This window comes from Echinops telfairi, unplaced genomic scaffold, assembly GCF_000313985.2.
Source record: "Echinops telfairi isolate 266 unplaced genomic scaffold, ASM31398v2 ScPeMD7_7;HRSCAF=31, whole genome shotgun sequence".
NCBI lineage: Eukaryota > Metazoa > Chordata > Mammalia > Afrosoricida > Tenrecidae > Echinops > Echinops telfairi.
The window spans coordinates 20,469,710-20,488,949 of NW_022103904.1; the positions used below are offsets into that span (position 1 = coordinate 20,469,710).

The following is a 19,240-nucleotide window of genomic DNA, read 5'->3' on the forward strand; positions in this document are numbered from 1 at the left end:
CAATTAACATTTCAGTTGTTTTCACCTGGCCAACCGGTGTGAAAAGTGCTACAATGAACATTGATATACAGGTTTTTATTTGTGTTCTAGCCTTCCCATCTTCTGAATATATACAGAGGATTGGGATTTCTGGGTCATATAATCCAATCACTCTTTTACTAATTTCTGAACCCTGGTCTAGAAAGCCCTTTAATGATTTTGTGTGGCATGACAACTTCTTTCCTTTAACAACAACAGCAACAATAACAGCTACATTGGATAGATAGCTGCCATTGAGTCGAGTCCATGCACGTTATAATAAGATGTCACCCAGTCCTGCATCATTCTCATGATTGCATGCATTTTTGACTGTACCATTTGGCTCTTGTACCAGTCCTTCTCCAGGAGGATCTCCTTTCCCTCACCAGCCCTCTATTTCACCAGACATGATATCCTTCTATGTCAGTCCCTGCCAGAACGAACAGTGAGCAGGACAGGATTATGTTGTGATCCAGAAGGTTTTCATTGGCTAAATTTTGTAAGTAAATTGCTATGCCTTCCAATTTAGTCTCAGTCTGGAAGCTCAGCTATACCCTCTCCACCACAGGTAACCCTGATGGTTCCTGAAATACTGACAGCACAGCTTCTAGCATCATAGCAACACAGGAGCCACCACAGTATGAGAAACTGACAGGCAGGTGGCAGAACAGCAATGTTCGTAGTATTAATAATAATCAGTAATGATGGTGACGCTGGTGATGGTGGCTGAAACTCTGTGCTGACACTATTCTGAATTTTATATCGATTAACTCCTTTAATTCCATTAACATCCTAGTGATGTATGTACTAATATACCTCCATTTTACAGATGAGTCTGTTGAGGTCAGAGCTCACAGTGAGTCAGTGGTGCTGTGTTCTCCGGCTTATACAATCCACATAGCCACTCTTTCCACCTAAACGTTTGTGGCCACCTTCCACCTCTCACTCCATTGGAAGTCTCCTCTCACTGGAGTGCGCCTCTCCTCAGTTTGTGTTTGCAGACTCTATCCGATCCTTGAGCAGAGCTCAGCATAAGTGTTCAGATGGGCTCGCTCATGCTTCTTATCCCTCGACGGTCCTACATTCACTCTTCCTGCTTCTGATGGCACTTTTATACACGGAGGAATGACTTGGATAGAGGTGTGGTTTTTGTCTTACAGCAGACCATACCCCCAAGGAAACAAAGGTTTGTGACTTGATTCATACCCTCTAGTAAGGTAGAGACTTAAAATACATCCCACCTTAATCTTGTCCATTATCCTAAGAGAGAACTCCCACTCAGATGGGTATATAATCACAGACATAGAGGCAACAATTTGTAATATATCATAAAAGGGATTATAGATAAAACCATATTAAGGAATTTAACTTCATTACATGCCACCCTCTGCTCTTCTAGTGATTTTTCTTTAATACACGAAGAATCCCCTCCTCTTTATGTTTTCTACAATTACATTTTTATAATTACCACTAACCCTTTTGACAATCACACGATTCCATCACAATCTTCTTCTACCTTTTCTTTCCTAGACCTAATCATTTTGAAACTAAACACACCTTTGAAAACTATGTGGTCACCACTGTTTTAGATACCCAATTTCTTTAAAAGAATCATTTTATTGAGGGCTCTTACAGCTCTTATCACAATCCATACATCCATCCATTGTGTCAAGCACATTTGTACATATGTTGCCATCATCAGTTTCAAAACATTTTCTTTCTACTTGAGCCCTTGGTATCAGGTCATTTTTTCCCCCTCTTCTCCCTCATGATCCCTAGATAATTTATAAATTATTTTTTTTCATGTCTTACACTGGACACTGACTCCCTTCACCTACTTTTCTATTGTTTGTTCCCCCTGGGGGGTAGTTATATATCAATCATTGTGATCGATTCCCTTCCCCCTATTTTCCCCTTCCCCTCCTGGAATCGCTACTCTCATTATTAGTCCTGGGGGTTTTATCTGTCCTGGATTCCCTGTGTTTCCAGCTTTTATCTGTACCGGCGTACATGCTCTGCTCTAGCTGGATTTGTAAGGTAGAATTGGGATCATGATAGTGTGGGAGAGGAAGCATTAAAGAACTAGAGGAAACTTGTATGTTTCATCAGTGCTATACTGCACCATGACTGGCCCATCTTCTCCCCACAACCCTTCTGTAAGGGGATGTCCAATTGTCTACAGATGGACTTTGGGTCTCCACTCTGCACTCCCTCTCATTCACATTGATATATTTTGCTTTGGGTCTTTAATGCCTGATACCTGATGACATCAACACTTCATGATCAGGCACAGGCTGGTGTGCTTCTTCCCTGTGGGCTTTGTTGCTTCTCAGCTAAATGGCCCCTTGTTTATCTTCCAAGTCTTTAAGACCCCAGATGCTATATCTTTTGATAGCCCGGTATCATCAGCTTTCTTCACCATATTTGCTTATGCACCTATTTTGTCTTCAGCAATTGTGTCAGGGAATGTGAGCATCACAGAATGCCGGGTTATTAGAACAAAGTGTTATAGCATTGAGGGAATACTTGAGTAGAGGCCCAATGTCCATCTGCTGCCCTAATATTTAATATATAAATGTATGTGCATAGATATATTTCCCTCATTATATATAAATGTGTTTACATATTTACATGCCTGTATTTAGATCTCTATAGTGTCCTTTGCCTCCTCGTTCCTTCCTCTTGTCCCACTATCATGTGCAGCCTTCATTTGGGTTTTGGTAGTTCCTCTCAGTTACATTGCCCTTGATCCAACCCCACCAGGCATCCTACACTCGCCTTGCCACCGATTTCAGTTCCTTGTTGTTCCCCTTTACTTGGGTTCCTTTCCTTTGCCTCCCCCTCTCCCATGGCCACCCCCCCCCCAACTGTCCGGTCTGTTGCTATCTCCTCCGGATTGTGTATCATGCCTGTCTTATCTAGATAGACATGGAGAGACAATAATAAGCACAAAAACAAGACAAAGCATAACAAAACAACAAAAGAAAGCAAAAAACAACCAACGACAACAAAAGAAAAGCCTATAAATAGTTCCATGTCTGTTTGTTGACCGTTAGCAGTGTTTTCTGGTCAAGTCTGATGGGGTGTCATGCCCTGGCCCCAGTCTATTTGTAGTATTTCCCTTGCTCCCCTTGCTGCTCTGTTGCAAGCCCATAGCTTTTTACCCCGGTGTGGTGGGGTCAGATTGGACATAATTCCCACACTGTTCCTCCATTTTTGTCCCTCATTGCACTATGGGTCAGTGAAGGACATTGTGCCTCATGGTGAGGCTGGCCCTATGATCCTCTCTGTGCCTTGGCTACTCTGAGCAGGAATATCATCCTCAGGGATTGGTGAGCCAGAATGTGTTCCTCTCTCTCTCCTTCCCTCTTCTATTGCTCCTGTGTACTCTGATCAGACATGTCCCTCACCCTGAGGTGTAGCTTCAGTGCCGTCCTCTGAAGTGAATTCTTCTGGGGGGAGGAAGGTGTGTCCACGTAGTTGGGATTGGGGCTGACCCTGCAGACCTCTCTATTGGTTTTCTGCTTCATGCCAGTATGTTACATTCACGTCATGGTGCACCGGGTTGAAGTCTGGTCCCTCTCGCCCTCTTCTGTGGAGATATAAACTATAACCTCCCCTGTGGAGATATAAACTATACCCTGACAGAGTTAGTACCCTGTTCCCCCACTACTCATGTCTTTTTTTTACTTTCTTTTCCTCTCCGTTTTAGTTGACTGCCATATATATCCCTGGATTGGGTCTGGCCTATGCCATAGTACCTGGGCCTCACCCCAGAAATGAAACACATAATCTTAAAGACATAATCCTTTCTAAAATACTTAAACACAGTGCTCTCTTCACTCCAGGCTATCTCATTCATATGCATATGGCCGTGAGCCTGTGGCAGGGTGTATGCAGCAGGTCCCAGTATGTCATCTTTCATATTCCTTTCAGCCATTACAGGTAACAATAACCAAAATAACCATCTAAAAATGAAAAGTTTTACTTCTCATGCACCTTCCTTCTTTGTCTTAGAAAACCCCATGTTTCCTTGAGTCTGAAGCCATTGCAACAAATCCCACCATTGCCATCAATTTCTTGGAGGCCACAGGAGTATTGACTAAGAATGATTGTGCACGAGGCACTGGGAGCTGAACTCAGTGTTAGCAGGGAGGAGGCCTTGGCTTTGTTGGTGGTGGTTGGTAACCTGGGGGGTCTTAGCTACATGTCAGGAGTCTGAGATGGGAAAATTGCAGAAGACGGGGCTAACATGTAATTCTGCAACTTAACAAGGGTGCAAATGGCTAGATAGATATGATACATGACAGTGGGGTCATTGGTAAGTTCTGAGGTATAGTGCATGAATAATGATGCGTTAAGGTGGCTGTTTTGTTATATGTTAGCTCTTTTTTGGCTGACACTTTCATACACAGATTGAGGAACTGTGGTACTGTGGCTTTAGACAGCACATCTTGATGATGTTTTCCCCTTCAACATGGCTTTATACTGGAAGTTTCCCCAAAACAGAAACAGCTCCATTTAGTCCAAGAGGAAACAGTGTACCATCTGCAATCAGGCCCAAGTAGGCAAACCCCACATTTATTGCTAACTGTATGGTAAGGATCAAAGAAATTCTCATCTTTCTCCTAGGAAGCAGTTGGTCAGCTCAAACCACCAACCTAGCGACTAGCAACCAAAGCTTAATCTACTGCACCACAAAGGCTCCTTTCTTTCAGATTCAGTTTTCCTTATCATAGCCATTGAGATCTTAATGCATGTGCAGGAGCCAATGAATATGCATAACTGACTATATCATGCCTCCCTCCCCCATTCAAGACCTGTTGCCAGGGTAGGGCTTCTGTGTTGTTGTTGTTAGGTGCCATTGTGTTGGTTCTGAACCATAGTGAACCTATGCACGATAGAAGGAAACACTGCCCAGTCCTTTGCCATCCTCACAATTGTTCCGGTGCTTAAGCTCAGTGTTGCAGCCACAGTGTCAATCCATCTCTTACAGGCACTTCCTCTCTTTTTGTTGCCCCTCTACAAAGCATGATGTCCTTTTCCAGGGAATGGTCTCTCCTGACAACATATTCAAAGTATGTAAGATGAAGCCTTGCCTTTAAGTAGCAGTCTGTCCATATGCCACCCAAGACAGATCCGTCTGCCCTTTTAGCATTCCATGGTACTTTCAATATGCTTCTTCAGGGCGATTCAAATTCGATTCATCTTCCTTCTTCCTATTCAATGTCCAACTTTCACTTGCATATGAAGCAATTGAAAATACTTGAGTCAAGCGCACCTTAGTCCTCAAAGTAACATCTTTGCTTTTCTTTCTTTTTTGTTGTTGTTGTTGTTGCTTTTCAACATTTTAAAGAAGCCTTGTGCGGCAGATTTACCCAATGCAATGCGTCATTTGATCCCTTGACTGCTGCTTCAATGAGCATTGATTGGAGATCCAAACAAGACAATATGCTCGACAACTTCAATGTTTTCTGCATTTATGATGATGTTACCTATTCATCCAGATGTGAGGATTTTGGTCTTTCTTACATTGAGTGGTAATCCATATTGAAGCCTGCAATCCTTGATCTTCATCAATAAGAGCTTCAAGTCCTTCTCACTTTCAGCAAGCAAGGTTGTGTCATCTACGTTGTGTTAGACAGGGCTCTCTAGAGAGATAAAACCAAATTCCTGATAATATATTTATTTATAAAGATAATTAGATATATAAGGAGAAATGAACTGTTAAGTCATATACAGATAAATATACAATACAAGAAATAAACAGTTAAATTAGAAAGCACTACAAATGGCTTAGTGCAACTCACGTCCATGAGAGAAAGTTGAGAGACTAGCAGTCCTTCAAGTCTCTGTCTGATGCCAGATCTTCCTCTATTTGTAGAGAGAGCTAGGCTATGTCAGCACAGCAGCCAATCACAAGGCAGGTCACCAACCACCAGTCCCCAGCTCCAGAGAAGTCTTAAAGGGACCTCAACTTACAGCAACACAGTCCACAGGCTAGGCGTCCCACAGGCAGTGTAGCCTTTAAATTGAGGCACAGAACAAGCAAGGCAGCCGCACACTGGTCCGATAATCACAGAGCGAAAGACAAGAAAGGCAAGGCTCACCAAGCCATCCATCTCTCTGCCCTTCAGTCAATCCCACCTGCGTTTATCAGCCAGGCTGGCACAATAAACTATCTCATACGTATTGCAGGTTGTTAATAAGCCTTCCTCCAAACCTGATGTCACATTCTTCATATGATGCAGCTTCTCTAATTATTTGTTTGGCATACATATTGAATAAGTATGGTGAGAGGATCCAACTCTGTCACACACCTTTCTTGATTTCAAACTGTTCAGTATTGTTTTGCTAGTACCTCTTAATGCATGTAAAAGTTCCACATGCGCACAATGAAGAGTCCTGGGAATTCCTGTTCTTCTCAGGGTTGTCCACACAGTTTTTTGTCATGATCCACACAGTTGAATGCCTTGGCAGACAATAAAATACAACATCTCTCTGGTAGTCTCTGCTTTCAGCCAAGAGCCATCTGATATTAACAATGATATCCCTTGTTCCACGTCCTCTTCTCAACCCAGCCTGAGGCTCCCTGTTAGTGTGCTGCTGCAAACACTGGATGACCCTCAGCAGTTTCGCTTGCGTGTGATATCCATGCCATTTTTCTATAATTTACGCATTCTGTCGGGTCACCTTTCTTTAAAGTGGGCATAGAGATGGATCTCTTCCAGCCAGTTGGCCAAGTAGCTGTCACCCACATTTCGTGGCATAGATGCGTAAGTGCTTCCAGGGCTGCTTCAGCTAGTTGAAACGTTTCAATGGGCATTTCATCAATTCCTGCAGCTGTTTTTGGCTAATGCTTTTGGTGCAACTTGAAGTCCTTCCTTCAGCACCACATGCTACCTCCTGAAGGTGGTGGATTGTCAACCAGTTCTTTTTGGTACAGTGACTCTGTGTCTTCTTCCCATCTTCTTTTGATGCTTCTTGCCTCATTCCATATTTTGTCCATAGAATCTTTTAATCTTGCCACTGGAGGCTTGGGTTTTTTCTTGAGTTATTTCAGTGTAAGCTATGCTGAGTGTGTTCTTTTGGTTTTCTAGCTCCAGCTCACATTTTATTGTAATATTTTACTTTGTCTTCTCAAGCTGCCCTTTGAAATTTCCTATTTAGCTTTTGGCTTCATCATTACGAGCAAATTTCAGAGCTTCATCTGATGTCCACTTTGTCTTTTCTGTATTTCCTGCCTCTTAAATGAACTTTTGCTTTCTTTAGGATGCTGTTGATGTCCTCCCACATCTCATTAGGTCTCCTGTCATTAGTGTTCATTGCGACAAAATATCCTTTAAAATGTTCCCCAAGTTCAGATGGGTTAGACTCAGTCATATTTTGGCTCTTGTGGACTTTAGCTTTAACCTGAACTTACATATGTGCACTTGATGGTCTTTTCCACAGTTGGTCCCTGGCCTGGTTTTAGCTCTTGGTCTTGAGCTTGTCCATCATCTCTTCTTACAGATGTTGTCAATTTGATTTCTGTGCGTTCCATCTGGAGAAGTCCATGTTATATAGTCAGTCACCCTTTCTGTGGTTAAAAAAGATATTTGCTATGAACAAGTTGTTAGTCTGGCAAAATGCTATCTTGTGATTTCCAGCTTCGTTTTTATCTCCAAGACTCTCTTTTCCAACTACTGTCCCTTCCTCTTTTGTTTCCAACTTTTGCGTTCCAATCGCCAGTAATTATCAATGCATCTTGATTGCACATTTGATCAATTTCAGACTGAAGACATTGGTAGAGTTTTTCAGTTTCTTAATCACTAGCTTTAGAAGTTAGTACATAAATGTGAATAATAGTTGTGTTCATTGGGTTACCTTGAAGGTAGATAGATAGAATCCTATCACAGACAACATTTTACTTTAAGATTAGTTTTGAAATATCCTTTTCGACAATAAACGCAACACCATTCCTCTTGATCATGTGATTCCTGACATAGTTTATCCTGATTTTCTGATTCAAAATGGTCCATTCCATTCCACTTCAACTCACTAATGCGTAGGATATCAATCTTTATGCATTCCATTTCATTTTTGTTGACTTCCAATGGTCCTGAATTAATACTTTGCACATTGCATGTTCCGATCAATGTATAGCGCTGACTCATTTGCACAAGTGTAAGTGTTACCTGGCTATTGCAGAAGAACGAAGACCCCGCCTCAGTGGCCGCAGAAACCCCAAGCTCTTTTCCAGAAAGATGGTGTTGGGAGGTAAGCACTGGGCTGCTCACCAGAGTTAAAACCCACCAGCCACTCCATTGATTCCACACGAGGCAGTCTGCTTCTGTGAAGATGTAAAGCCTCAGAAATATGAGGGAGCCATTTTCTTAGGGGTCTTGTCAGTTAGAATCAGCTCAGTGGTGTTGAGGATGACTTTTTTTTGGAGAGGGTGCATTTTGGCAACAAAGGTCAATCTATGTTTTTGTCCCACACAAATAGTCTAGGCTAAAATGACCAGGAAACAGGTACCTTAAAAACCTGACATGGTTATTATTATAAGTCGAGTGAAGAAACCAAGTATGCTGCCCTTCACATGCTGACTATTGTGAAAACACACCTCCCTGTCTGTGGAAAGATTTCTTGGTAGATTGCTGTTAACATATTCACCCTCAAAACAGCAGGCGTGGTAAATAACAATCCTCTCTAGACAAAGCAAATGGGAAAACATCGCCCAAATTCTCTATGCTGAGTACTGTGAGCAATGGCAACCAGCAGAGAAATTATGGAGAAGGAAAAAGGGCAAAACCCCACTTTTATCTGCTTTTCAAAATTAGTAGGAATAGGGATATATGGGAGACGTGAAATAAAATGGAAGGAAACCCCAAAGAGCTCTTGACCTTAATCCACTTTCATCACCTCCTCTTTCCCCAAGCATCTTCTCAGACTGCATCTCATTTAAGTAACTACTAGTTGAAGACCCTCATTCAAAATCCGTCTCCCAGTCACCAGATCTTAAAAAATAGATGTGTTTTTCTCTTATGTACAATTAGTTGTCGGCTGACATTAAAGCTTCAGCACAAAAACTAGATATGACTGTCTACTGTAGCTCAAACGTAGATGAAGCCTAGATCTAACTTTCATGACACACGCCAGCCAGAAATTAATTTGCCCATTTCTCCCTAAAAGCAACTTCCTATTTGCCCTTTAACAAAGCTGCACTAAAGATTGACAATGGGGAGAGTGGGAACAGGGGCGGGGGATGGGGTGGTGGTTCCAAATGACTTGATTTCCACTCCCGAGTCCAGTGTCACTCTGTAAAGAGAAAACAAAGGTTCTATGGGAAGCTTCTAACATGAGGCTCCCTTCATAGGACTCTCTGTCCATCCATCTCCCAGCTGTCACCAGTCTCCTAGTAGCTCCTCAGTGCTTGAGGAGTGTCACCTTCTAAATGACATCCTTAGGCCTCGAAAGACAGAAGTCAAGCTAGAGAGAAAATATCTTGTTCCAGAACGCAGGAGGAAGACAGCTCCCTGTTCAGCCTCAGGAGATTCTGAGGACTTGCTTCTCTGGAGCTCAAGACTTCCTGGTCTCCTGCTCCCTTCCTGGCCAATTAGCCTGCGGCAAAGGACATCTGTGTGTGTTCATCCATCATAAGGAACACATTCAAGTGTGAAAACAGTTTGTCTTTAAATTAGTACATGTATAATTTATTACAGGGGAAGGATACAGCTCAAAATGAAAGAAAGACAATTGTTAATCTCTCCTTGATCTATTGCTATGTATACCCTGTATTAATTTATGCAGACATTTTTAGCATAGGGTTAATTGCTAATTGGTGAATCAGTTCTCCCTCAGGCCAGTCATTTGTCACTCATTTTATATACTGTGGGAGATATTAATTCAATCTCCCATATGCTTGATCATCAATACCCATATAATAACCTAACAAACAAAGCCAGTATTATACCATGTTGCAGTGTGATAGCATATAAAAATGAGAGTTAAAAGATACTGGTACCTCATGAACATAGTTGCAAAAATGCTCAACGGACCCTAGCAATAGAAGCCAACAGCATAATGTATCATGAACAAGTGAGATTCATATCAGATATGCAAGATTGGGTCAATATTAGAAAAACAATCAATGTAATCTACCACATAAGTAAAGCAAAAGGTAAAAAAAAATCGTGATCATATTAGTCAACATTTGCTGTTTGTATGGCACACTTGAGGGCAGGTTTGGCTATTGTTCCTGGTTGTCTATTCCAGGTGATGTGTGGTTATGCATTGCGCTGCTAACTGCAAGGTCAGTAGTTCAAAGCCATCAGCCTCTCCAAAGGAGAATGACAGGGCTTTCTACTACCCGCAGGGGCAGTTCTACCCTGCCCTATGGGGTCACTATGAGTCGGAATCAGCTTGATAGTGGCACGGAAGTTTTTGCTTTTGTTTTTAACGTATCTCATTAGGCAGTACAGGCATGAGTAGTGGCCATGCACAGAAGGTGTGTGTACAGGAAGTACCGGCGTGGCTGGGTGATGTGGATGCCGTTGCTATCTCCTTTTGGCTGGAACAAGGGGAAAAAAAACAAACAAAAGGAGAGAGGAAAAAATAATAGCCAAAAAGAAAATAGTTAAAGAAACAAACAAAAACATGTAGAGTAAACCAGGCAAATAAAAGCAAGAAATAACCATTTAATAACCAAAAAGAAAAGGAAAATATAAACCAGGGAAGAGGAAATACAGAAATACAATAAGTAAAACTAGGGATGGGAAAACTGCAAAGCAAAACTGAAGTAAGAATGGTACAGAAAAACTAATAAAAGGGGGGAGGGATAAGAAGAAAAGAGAAATAGAAGGAGAGAAAGAAATGCTAAAACAGAGTAAAAGAAAAGTGAACAAGTAAAGGCACAAAATGAGGCAAAAGCAGTGCCCTGAGATGAGAACATTATTAGTGCTTGGTACCCATGTGGGTATGAACCCTCCGCCAGCCAAGGAGCTCACAGGGAACCAAAGCCCTGGCTCCTTTGGGTGATGAGCAATTGTGGCCAACCCTCCTTCCTGGGGAGGACCAGAGAACTAGTGACTGATGACCCGCCCCATTGTATTGGAAAGCCTTTGAGGGTCTGTAGTTCTCTTGGTGATGGCTTTGACTTTCTTTACCCACCATCTCTTCTACTTGGCACTGGCTATTTTAAACGTTGGATGGTCTCTGATCCTTTGGGTTAAAACGTAAAGTAAGCTGTCTGATCCTAGGAGTAGCACACAGACAGGGAGTGAGAAGTGCCAACAGATGCTCCCGTCTTCTTGAGAGTCACTGGTGGGTAGGGGTCCTGCACAAGCAGATGGGAGGACGTCTGTGGAGGGTCTGTCAGCCCCTCTGTGCCTCGACTTATCATTTTTGGACTTCTGTTAATGGCAGAGGACTTGGAGCTGAGCATTTTCCCTGCTCAGCAGAACCCACCCAATGCAGTCTACCAAAAGATCTGACAGCTTCTGCACCAGGCTGTCCCCATGGAGACAAGCCCTTGACTGCTCAGAGCACCAGGCAGGGGAGCTTGTGTTGTTTTTCCTTTAACATATTTAGAACCTTGTTATCTGGCCTGATCCTGGCCTCATTGGGAGTGGGGTTGCCATGAGGCCTACTCTGTAATATGTACCCTGGCTCCTGATGTGTTTTCTTACTCCAACCCTGGTGTTGAAGCATTGATTTTTCACTCCCCCAGTCTCATCTCCCTGCTCCCACCTTTGCTTCCTGCCCCCACCATACTTTGCAGGTGATGCTTTACTTTTGTACCCAGGGTGCAAGAGGAGTGGGGGTTAATGGCCTCCTGTCCTGGATTAGCTCAGTAGCCTGCCTGTGGCAGATGAGTTCTTCTTTCAGAGCCACCTGTATATGACAGGAGCCAAGATGTAAATGAAGGAGGTTTATTTTTACATACTGTCAACTGGAAATAATCAGCTTTATTTAAAGAGCGTGTGGAATCGGGAGTTTAAAAAAGCACCCAACAACTTGCTAGAGCTGTTGCAGGAGTGATGCTGGGTCTCTCTACCACTGGTGGAGGCTGCGGCATGTATATGCAGGGCAAACAGAGAGCTGGGCTGCTGTGGATGGAGCCCACTCTCGAGGCCCCCACAGCTTATCCACAGCTGATCCAAGCTGGGCAGAGCCTCTGTCCTGTTGGGTGGAAAGGAGTTCCTTCCGCCTTGGTGTGGGCAGTTAGGAGACAGGTGGAAGAAGGCAGAGACCCCAGCTAGAGCTCCACCTGCTCAGTTTACGAAAGGCACTCTTTCCATCGAAGAGCATCAATCCTAGGCTCGTACATCCTAGGCTTCGTTGCTTGTGTTTTCTCTGCCCTTTGGGCCCATGTGAACACTAGGCAGTTTGAAAGAACCAGATAATACTGGTTCCGTGATTATTGTATTGTTAAAAAGAGCAGTTCCCTGAGGTACTGCGCTGGTCCCTATGTTCTTTCTCTCTTCCCATAATTGATGCTCCCCCCCTGCACCCCCACCTTCAGGGGGAGTCGCCATGGGGGTTCCCTGCTCTCTGGCCCAACACTCTGTTTGTTCTGTAAGTACAGGGGCCATCATGAACTTTATTTGTGTGTTTGTTGGGGAAGGGGCATATTTTTGTTGTTGTGCTGGTGAAAATACATATAACAAAACATATACCATGTCAACAATTTGTATTGTACAATTGATTACATTCTTTAAGTTATACCACCATTTTAGCTATCTTTTTCCAAATCATTCTATCACCATGAACATAAACTCAGTGCCCCTTAAGCAAAAACTTCCAGCTGCCGTCCTTTTTACTCCTGGTAACCATTAATAATCTTTGCTTTCTACCATTTGCTCACTTCATATGTGAGATCAGAAACATTCATCCTTCTGTGACTGACTTAATCGCCTTAGCACTGGAGACAGCGGTTGGTGTAAAATATGAAAATAAAAATAATTTATAATATCAAGGGTTCATGAGGGTGAGAGGGTGGGGGAGGGAGGGGGGGGGAAAAGAGAAGCTGATACCAAGGGCTTAAGTAGAAAGAAAATGTTTTGGAAATGATGATGGCAACATATATACAAATGTCCTTAATACTATTGGTGTATGGATTGTGATAAGAGCCGGAGAGAAAGATGAGGCTTTCTACTCCCATAACAAGTTATAGTCTCAGAAACCCATGGGGCAATTCCACCCTGCCCTATGGGATCACCACGAGTCAGAGTTGACTCTATGGCACTGAGGTGGTTTGTTTGTTTTTTCTGAGTGACTCTCTGAGACCTGCCAGATTTCTTCTGCTCGTTTCTTGAGATGTCTGGGAGGATAAGTTAGCTGCATTTTTTTCCCTGGTTAAACTTTTATTATAACTCATATAGTGGAATAGGAGTCTAACCTTATTTTTTTGTAGAGTGTTTATTTTCTTGTTAAGTCTTATGGTGGATTTTTTTACTTTTTAGCAGCATCTCCTGATGGCCAGGGCCATTGGCATCTATGTTGTTAGATTGCATGTAACATGAGTAATAAGCATATGCAGTTGGAATTGCCTGATCCTTTTTGGTCTGTCTATTCCACCCAATATATTGCTTATATCTTAATAATGAGGCAAACCATTTTATTTCAATCCTGTAGTTTTTTTAAAAATTTATTTACAAGGAAAACATAGAGGCTAGGAGTTGGGTTAGGATTTGATGTTCAACAGCTAAGGCTGAAGTTGCTTTGTTTTGTAGGAGCGGCCCACTTAGCAGTCTATAAGAAACCCAGCACTCGTGCGTGCGTCTAGGGGATTTTGTGAACGAGGCACTGTAGTTGGTTGATGGGCCTGGTTTTCAAAGGTTCGTGAGGCCTGGCAGGAGCGGCTGTACCTCTGCCTGCGGTTGCAGAGTCGTTTTGTGAATAGGAGAATGCTGCCTTCAACGTTCCCTCCAAAGTGCTCCTTTTGTGCCTGTGATTTTCTTGGAAACGTGTGTAGGAAGATTAGAAGAGAAACTGCCATAGAGAAAGAGAGGGAGTTTCTAAGTACAAAAATAAGACTGTCTAAACGTTGCCTGATTCTATCTTCAAGATTGTAATGTGGTGCTTCTGTCCTGAGGAGTTAGCAAATTCAGTTTCCTGTTCTTTCCCAGGCAACAGGAGCAATTCCAGAAAAACCCTGACAGTTATAATGGTGCTGTCCGTGAGAACTACATCTGGTCTCAAGACTACATGGACCTGGAGGTCAAGGTGCCAGTACCCAAGCACATCGTGAAAGGGAAGCAGGTAACAGACACCCCACTCCCTGCCCAACCCCAACCGCTCTCACACCTCATTGGTGACGAGCGTGCCCTCTTGATTGGGTGGTGCTTTGGCTCCGCGCTTACATGCTGATGGTGGAGGTTGCTATCTGCTGGAGACTTAAGTAGCTAGTTAGAGGGTATCAATTTTGCTTAACAAGACAGTCTTCTGTATTTCCAGGAGTTGGGCCATCCGAGCCTGTTACTCAATGATGTGAAGTCTAGTGGTTTGGGAATCTGATTTCAGGGCTTGAATGATGTATTTTAAAGAATATTTTACTGAATTATTTTTTTCTTGCCCCAAGAATATGTTCCTGTGTTTCCTACACTTTCTTCCCTCCTTCATACCTGTGGCTTTCCCTTAGTGGGTCTCCAGATGTCTGTCTACGTGGAAGACAGCAGGCCTTTATTTGGACTCTGAGATGGAGCCTCCCCTGGATGATGTCTTTCCCTTTATGGCCCTTTATGGGTGTGCTGAGCAAAGTCACCCTCATGCTTCCCCAAACCGAGTGTCATTGAGTTGACTCCGACTCATAGCAACTCTCTAGAGGGTTTCCAAGACTGTAAATCTTTCTGGCAGCAGACAACCTCGCCTTCTTCTCATGAAACAGTTGGTGGGTTTGAACCACCAATCTTGTGGTCAGCAGTCCAATACTTATAGGACCCTGTTTTAGGTCGCCCAACCTTTAGGTTTTCTTTACTTTTATAAAGTTTAGATTTTTCCTGAAGAATAAGTCTGTTTTCCGTCTTCCTATGAAAAGCCCATTCAGTGAAACTCAGATAAAAGCCACAGCATGTTCTGGAAGTACATATAACTGCGATTTCCTTGGATCTTATCAGCCCAGTCTTGCAAACTCATATTGAAAAGAGGAAAACAATGGACTTGCACTTTCCCCGAGGGACTGGTTCTGAAGTCGTGTAGGTCACATGACTTTGTCGACAGCCCTGTTTGGTAATATATTTGTTTGTATGGACTGTATGTGGTAATGGCCACTACCAAGCAGAGAGGCAAGATGTGTAATTTAATTGTGTGGTGTTTTTATTTAAATATTGACATCACTTACAGTGTAGCCAGATGCTTATACAACAAGAGACTCAAGAGATGAGGTTGGAGAGAGGAGGGTGGGAGCCTGGCTTCTTCACAGGCTCATCTTTGGTCAGGTGCCAACAGAGAGGATCCCCCACGATACTGCCTACTTTTTAAAAGAATTTGTTCACATTCTTTCACCCCTCCTCGCCTTTTTCACTTGTTATTCATTAAATGTGCATGTGCGTGGGCTTTGCTGTGAGCGCAGCTCCCTGACCCCTGCTATGAAGGCAGGGTAACAGAGCGTCCCCTGCACACCCTTTTGGAAGTGATTTTGCAGTCCTCAGAGTGCATCTCAGGCCTGACAGCCAGGCCCTTTGCCATGTCCAGTGGCATGTGCTGCGAGAATGCTGATGGCTGGGTTGGGGCTGTCCCTTGCTGTCATTCTTGTTCCCCTTCTGGAAGCCAGCCATGCTACCCCTCCCTTTCTGTGTTGTTTCTTGTCCTCTGCTAGTGAGTCACATTGTCATAGATCTCCCAAGGGGGTTTCAGGTGTCAGGCTATGGCCGAGCTAGAGAACCATACCCAAGACAGAAACTGCCTTGTCTCCTCCATCTCTCAGTCTCCCCTCTGCCACAACACACACCACTTCTTTCCCTTCCTTCCCAAACAGTCCCCACTCCCCTCCTAAGCCATGTCAAACATTGAAAGCCCATCGCAGTCCGCCCAGTGCTGCGTGAATAGCACCTGAGGTTTTGAACGGTAACACGGAAATAGATATGTGTCTTGTGTGTGGCCCAACATAACAGAAAGCAGAACTGTCTCTTTCTCCTTTCCTCCCTTTTCACATGCCCATTACCTCCCACCCCCGTCCTAGTGGATCTCTTGCCAGGTGACTCGTGGAAAGGTAGAATTTTACACTTCTAGAACTGAGGATAACTTTAAGATCTAAATTAGCCCAACTGAGTAGGGACTGTATTTTTGGTTCTTGGGGTTGTAGAGGCTGATGTATGAGTGGTCCGTTAGACTAGTTGTTTCCATTGGTCTTCACTTTTCTTTGCTCCACACGGGAAGAGACCAGTAGTTGGGCCTTAGATGGCTTAAGACCCTCGTCCCTGAGTCCCAAAGTAGCATGTAGAATGTGGTTGGTGTGGACTAGGGTGTGGCAACTGACGTTGGTGTCCGCAGAGACCGCAGGTCTGAGCCCCGTGCCCAGTGACTCGTTTCCTCAAGGCTTGGTTAGGTTGAAGTTTTCATAACTTTGTCCCTGATACGCTCCTCCACATTCATAGATTTGTAGCATACGTAATACGCACGTGGAAGTATCTTCTGTCAAGCCTGCATGTACCTATGGGCCTAGTCCCACTTTCCCTCCCCCACCCGTCCAGGCTCATGTCTGTCCTTGCACTGACTTGTAGATCCCAGGATTGCAGGATTGGGTATAGGAGCTTCTGACGTGAAAAGTTGCATTCCTTTGATGACCCCTCTAATTGTGCTTTATTTTGTCCTTTCTGAAGTGTATTGTCAGATACTGTGTGCCTTCATTCCTCTTCCTTTGTTAAAGAACATTTCTTTAAAACTCACCCTCGTGATAAAGGAATTTCCCCTGTGCTTTCAGGTCTCAGTGGACCTTAGCAGCGACTCCATCCGAGTGGCTGTGCTGGAGGAAAATGGGGAGCGTGTTCTCATGGCAGGGAAGCTTACTCATAAGATCAACACTGAGAGCTCTCTTTGGAGCCTTGACCCAGGAAAGTGTGTTTTGGTAAGTAAGATACATTTCTTCCTTGTACATGTGCATAGAGAGCTTCCAGGTAGATTTTTACACAGGTTCTCCTGCCCCTGGGACCTAGGTGCAGCTTTACATTTCAGTAGTGAGGTGACGAATTCTAACAATTGGGGGCAGACAAGTTTTTTGCCCTTAACATTCTGTGAACATCTCAGAATGTATCTTCATGATTTCCTAAGCAGAGTCTTATTGTTGCCTTTTCCTGGTCTATGCTCATCAGAGTCCCACCTCCTGGGTTTCTTTAATTGGAACTGTTACCAGCTAGAAAGGTAGAAGGTGCTGGAGTACAGTGGTCCTCATTGTTTTCTTGAGATGTGTAAGTAAGATTTAAAAAACAAAACCAAAACATTGTCTTTATGTCCAAAGAATAAATTGTTACCATGCACTAGCACAGATCGAGGGATACATAATGACCATAGAGAAGATACGTGGAGGGAGGCATTGGAAATGCCACACAAAAGGTCCTAGTTAGTCCCAAGAGCATGAGTATGGTGAACCAAGGTATTTAATGCTTGTTTAATCTCATAGGACTTTTCCTTGTTCTTTCGCAAGAACTTTATTCTCTGGTGATTCATGGTTACGTGTAAGGCAAAAATAAATAAATGTGGACTATTGAACAAGCAGGTTGAACTTTTAGAATTTTGATTAGCAGCAGGCTAACTCTTTCATCTCCTCTTTCAGTAGTTCTGGTCTTAGTTCTTTTGAGTAACTGCTACACAGGTTTCCACAACAGTTGTACCATTCAAGTTTTCTACACTTGTATTTAAATGTGGATATAGCTAATGATGTTGACAGAATTCTTCAGTTTCTGCATTACTACATTTCAATAATTGTATTGGTTTGATTACTTGACTTCAGATACATACAATCCTATCACAGACAGTACACTTCAAGGTAGCTCTTTAAATGTCCTTTTTGATGGTGAATGCAGCACCATTCCTCTTGACTCAGTCATTCCTGGAAGAGTAAAGCATATGGTTTTCTGATTCCAAAGGGCCAACACCAATCCATCTCAGCTCACTAATACCTAGGATATCAATATTTATGTGTTCTAGTTTAGTTTTGACAACTTCCAATTTTTTTAAATTCATACTTCAGATGTGCCACGTTCCAATTATGAATTGTTGTTTGCAGTTGTATCTTTTCATTGTGAGCGTGCCCCATCTGCAGGTCATCAGAAGGTCACAGAGGCTTCACTCCTGCAGGCGTTCCTCCATCTGTGTCACGCTAGTCATCATGATTGACTAGTTTGAGCAGGCAGCTCTTCCTCAGTCATATTTGGAGTGATTTCTGCCTTGAGGGGCTCATCTTCTGGCCCTGCCGCTGACAAAGTTCTGCTTCTATGCATTCGATTTTCTGTAACTGGCAATGTTTTGATGCTAACTATGTGGTTTTCAGTGGCTAATTCCTCTGAAATGGACAGCCGATTCCTTCTGGAAGCTCTCCTGAAAGCTGTTCACATTGGGTGACCCTGCTGGCATTTGAAATACCAGTTTCACTTGTTTTTTATTGCCTATGCAATAAAAAGGCATTCCCGGCTGTTTGGATCCTACAGACTATGGGTAACCTTGAGAAGAATGGAATTCTAAACACTTCATTGTGCTCCTGTGGAACTTGTACATGGATTCAAGAAGCAGTTGTATAAACAGAACAAGGGTTTGATATCAGAATAAGTGTGTGTTGGGGTTGGGTCCTCTCTCCATACTTATTCACTCTGTATGCTGAGCATATAAACCAGAGGAACTGGATTATATGGAGAAGAATGTGGCATCAGGATTGGAGGAAGGCTTATTAGAAACCTTTGAAAAAAATTTTTTTAAATAAAAATAAAAACCTTCGGTGATATGCAGATGATACAACCTTGCTTGCTGAAAGTGAGTAGGAATTAAAGCACTTGTTGACGAAGATGAAAGATTGCAGCCCTCAGTATGGTTTCAACTCAATGTAAAGAAAACCAAAATCTTCACAACTGGACCAATAGGCAACCTCATGATAGATGGAGAAAAGACTGGTGTGGTCAAGGATTTCATTTTGCTTGGATCCACAATCAATGTTCGTGGAAACAGCAGTTAAGATCAAACAACTTCAAAGTGTTGAAAAGCAAGGATGTTGTTTTGAGGACTAAGGTGTTCCTTACTTGAAGCCATGGTA

At 43.1% G+C, this 19,240-nt stretch overlaps 1 protein-coding gene across 3 annotated transcripts in view; it reads left to right on the forward strand.

Annotated features, from left to right (window-relative positions):
• The window catches only part of NUDCD3 (NudC domain containing 3), a 124,715-nt gene that overhangs the window by 59,400 nt on the left and 46,075 nt on the right, over positions 1-19,240 (forward strand). For 2 of the 3 annotated variants that reach the window (XM_045286335.1, XM_004708184.3), the window contains exons 3-4: positions 14,130-14,262; positions 16,922-17,065. In XM_045286335.1, the coding sequence (XP_045142270.1) occupies positions 14,130-14,262; positions 16,922-17,065 (277 nt within the window). The remainder of the gene's footprint in view (positions 1-14,129; positions 14,263-16,921; positions 17,066-19,240) is intronic. The other variant, XM_045286336.1, reaches the window with a different exon arrangement.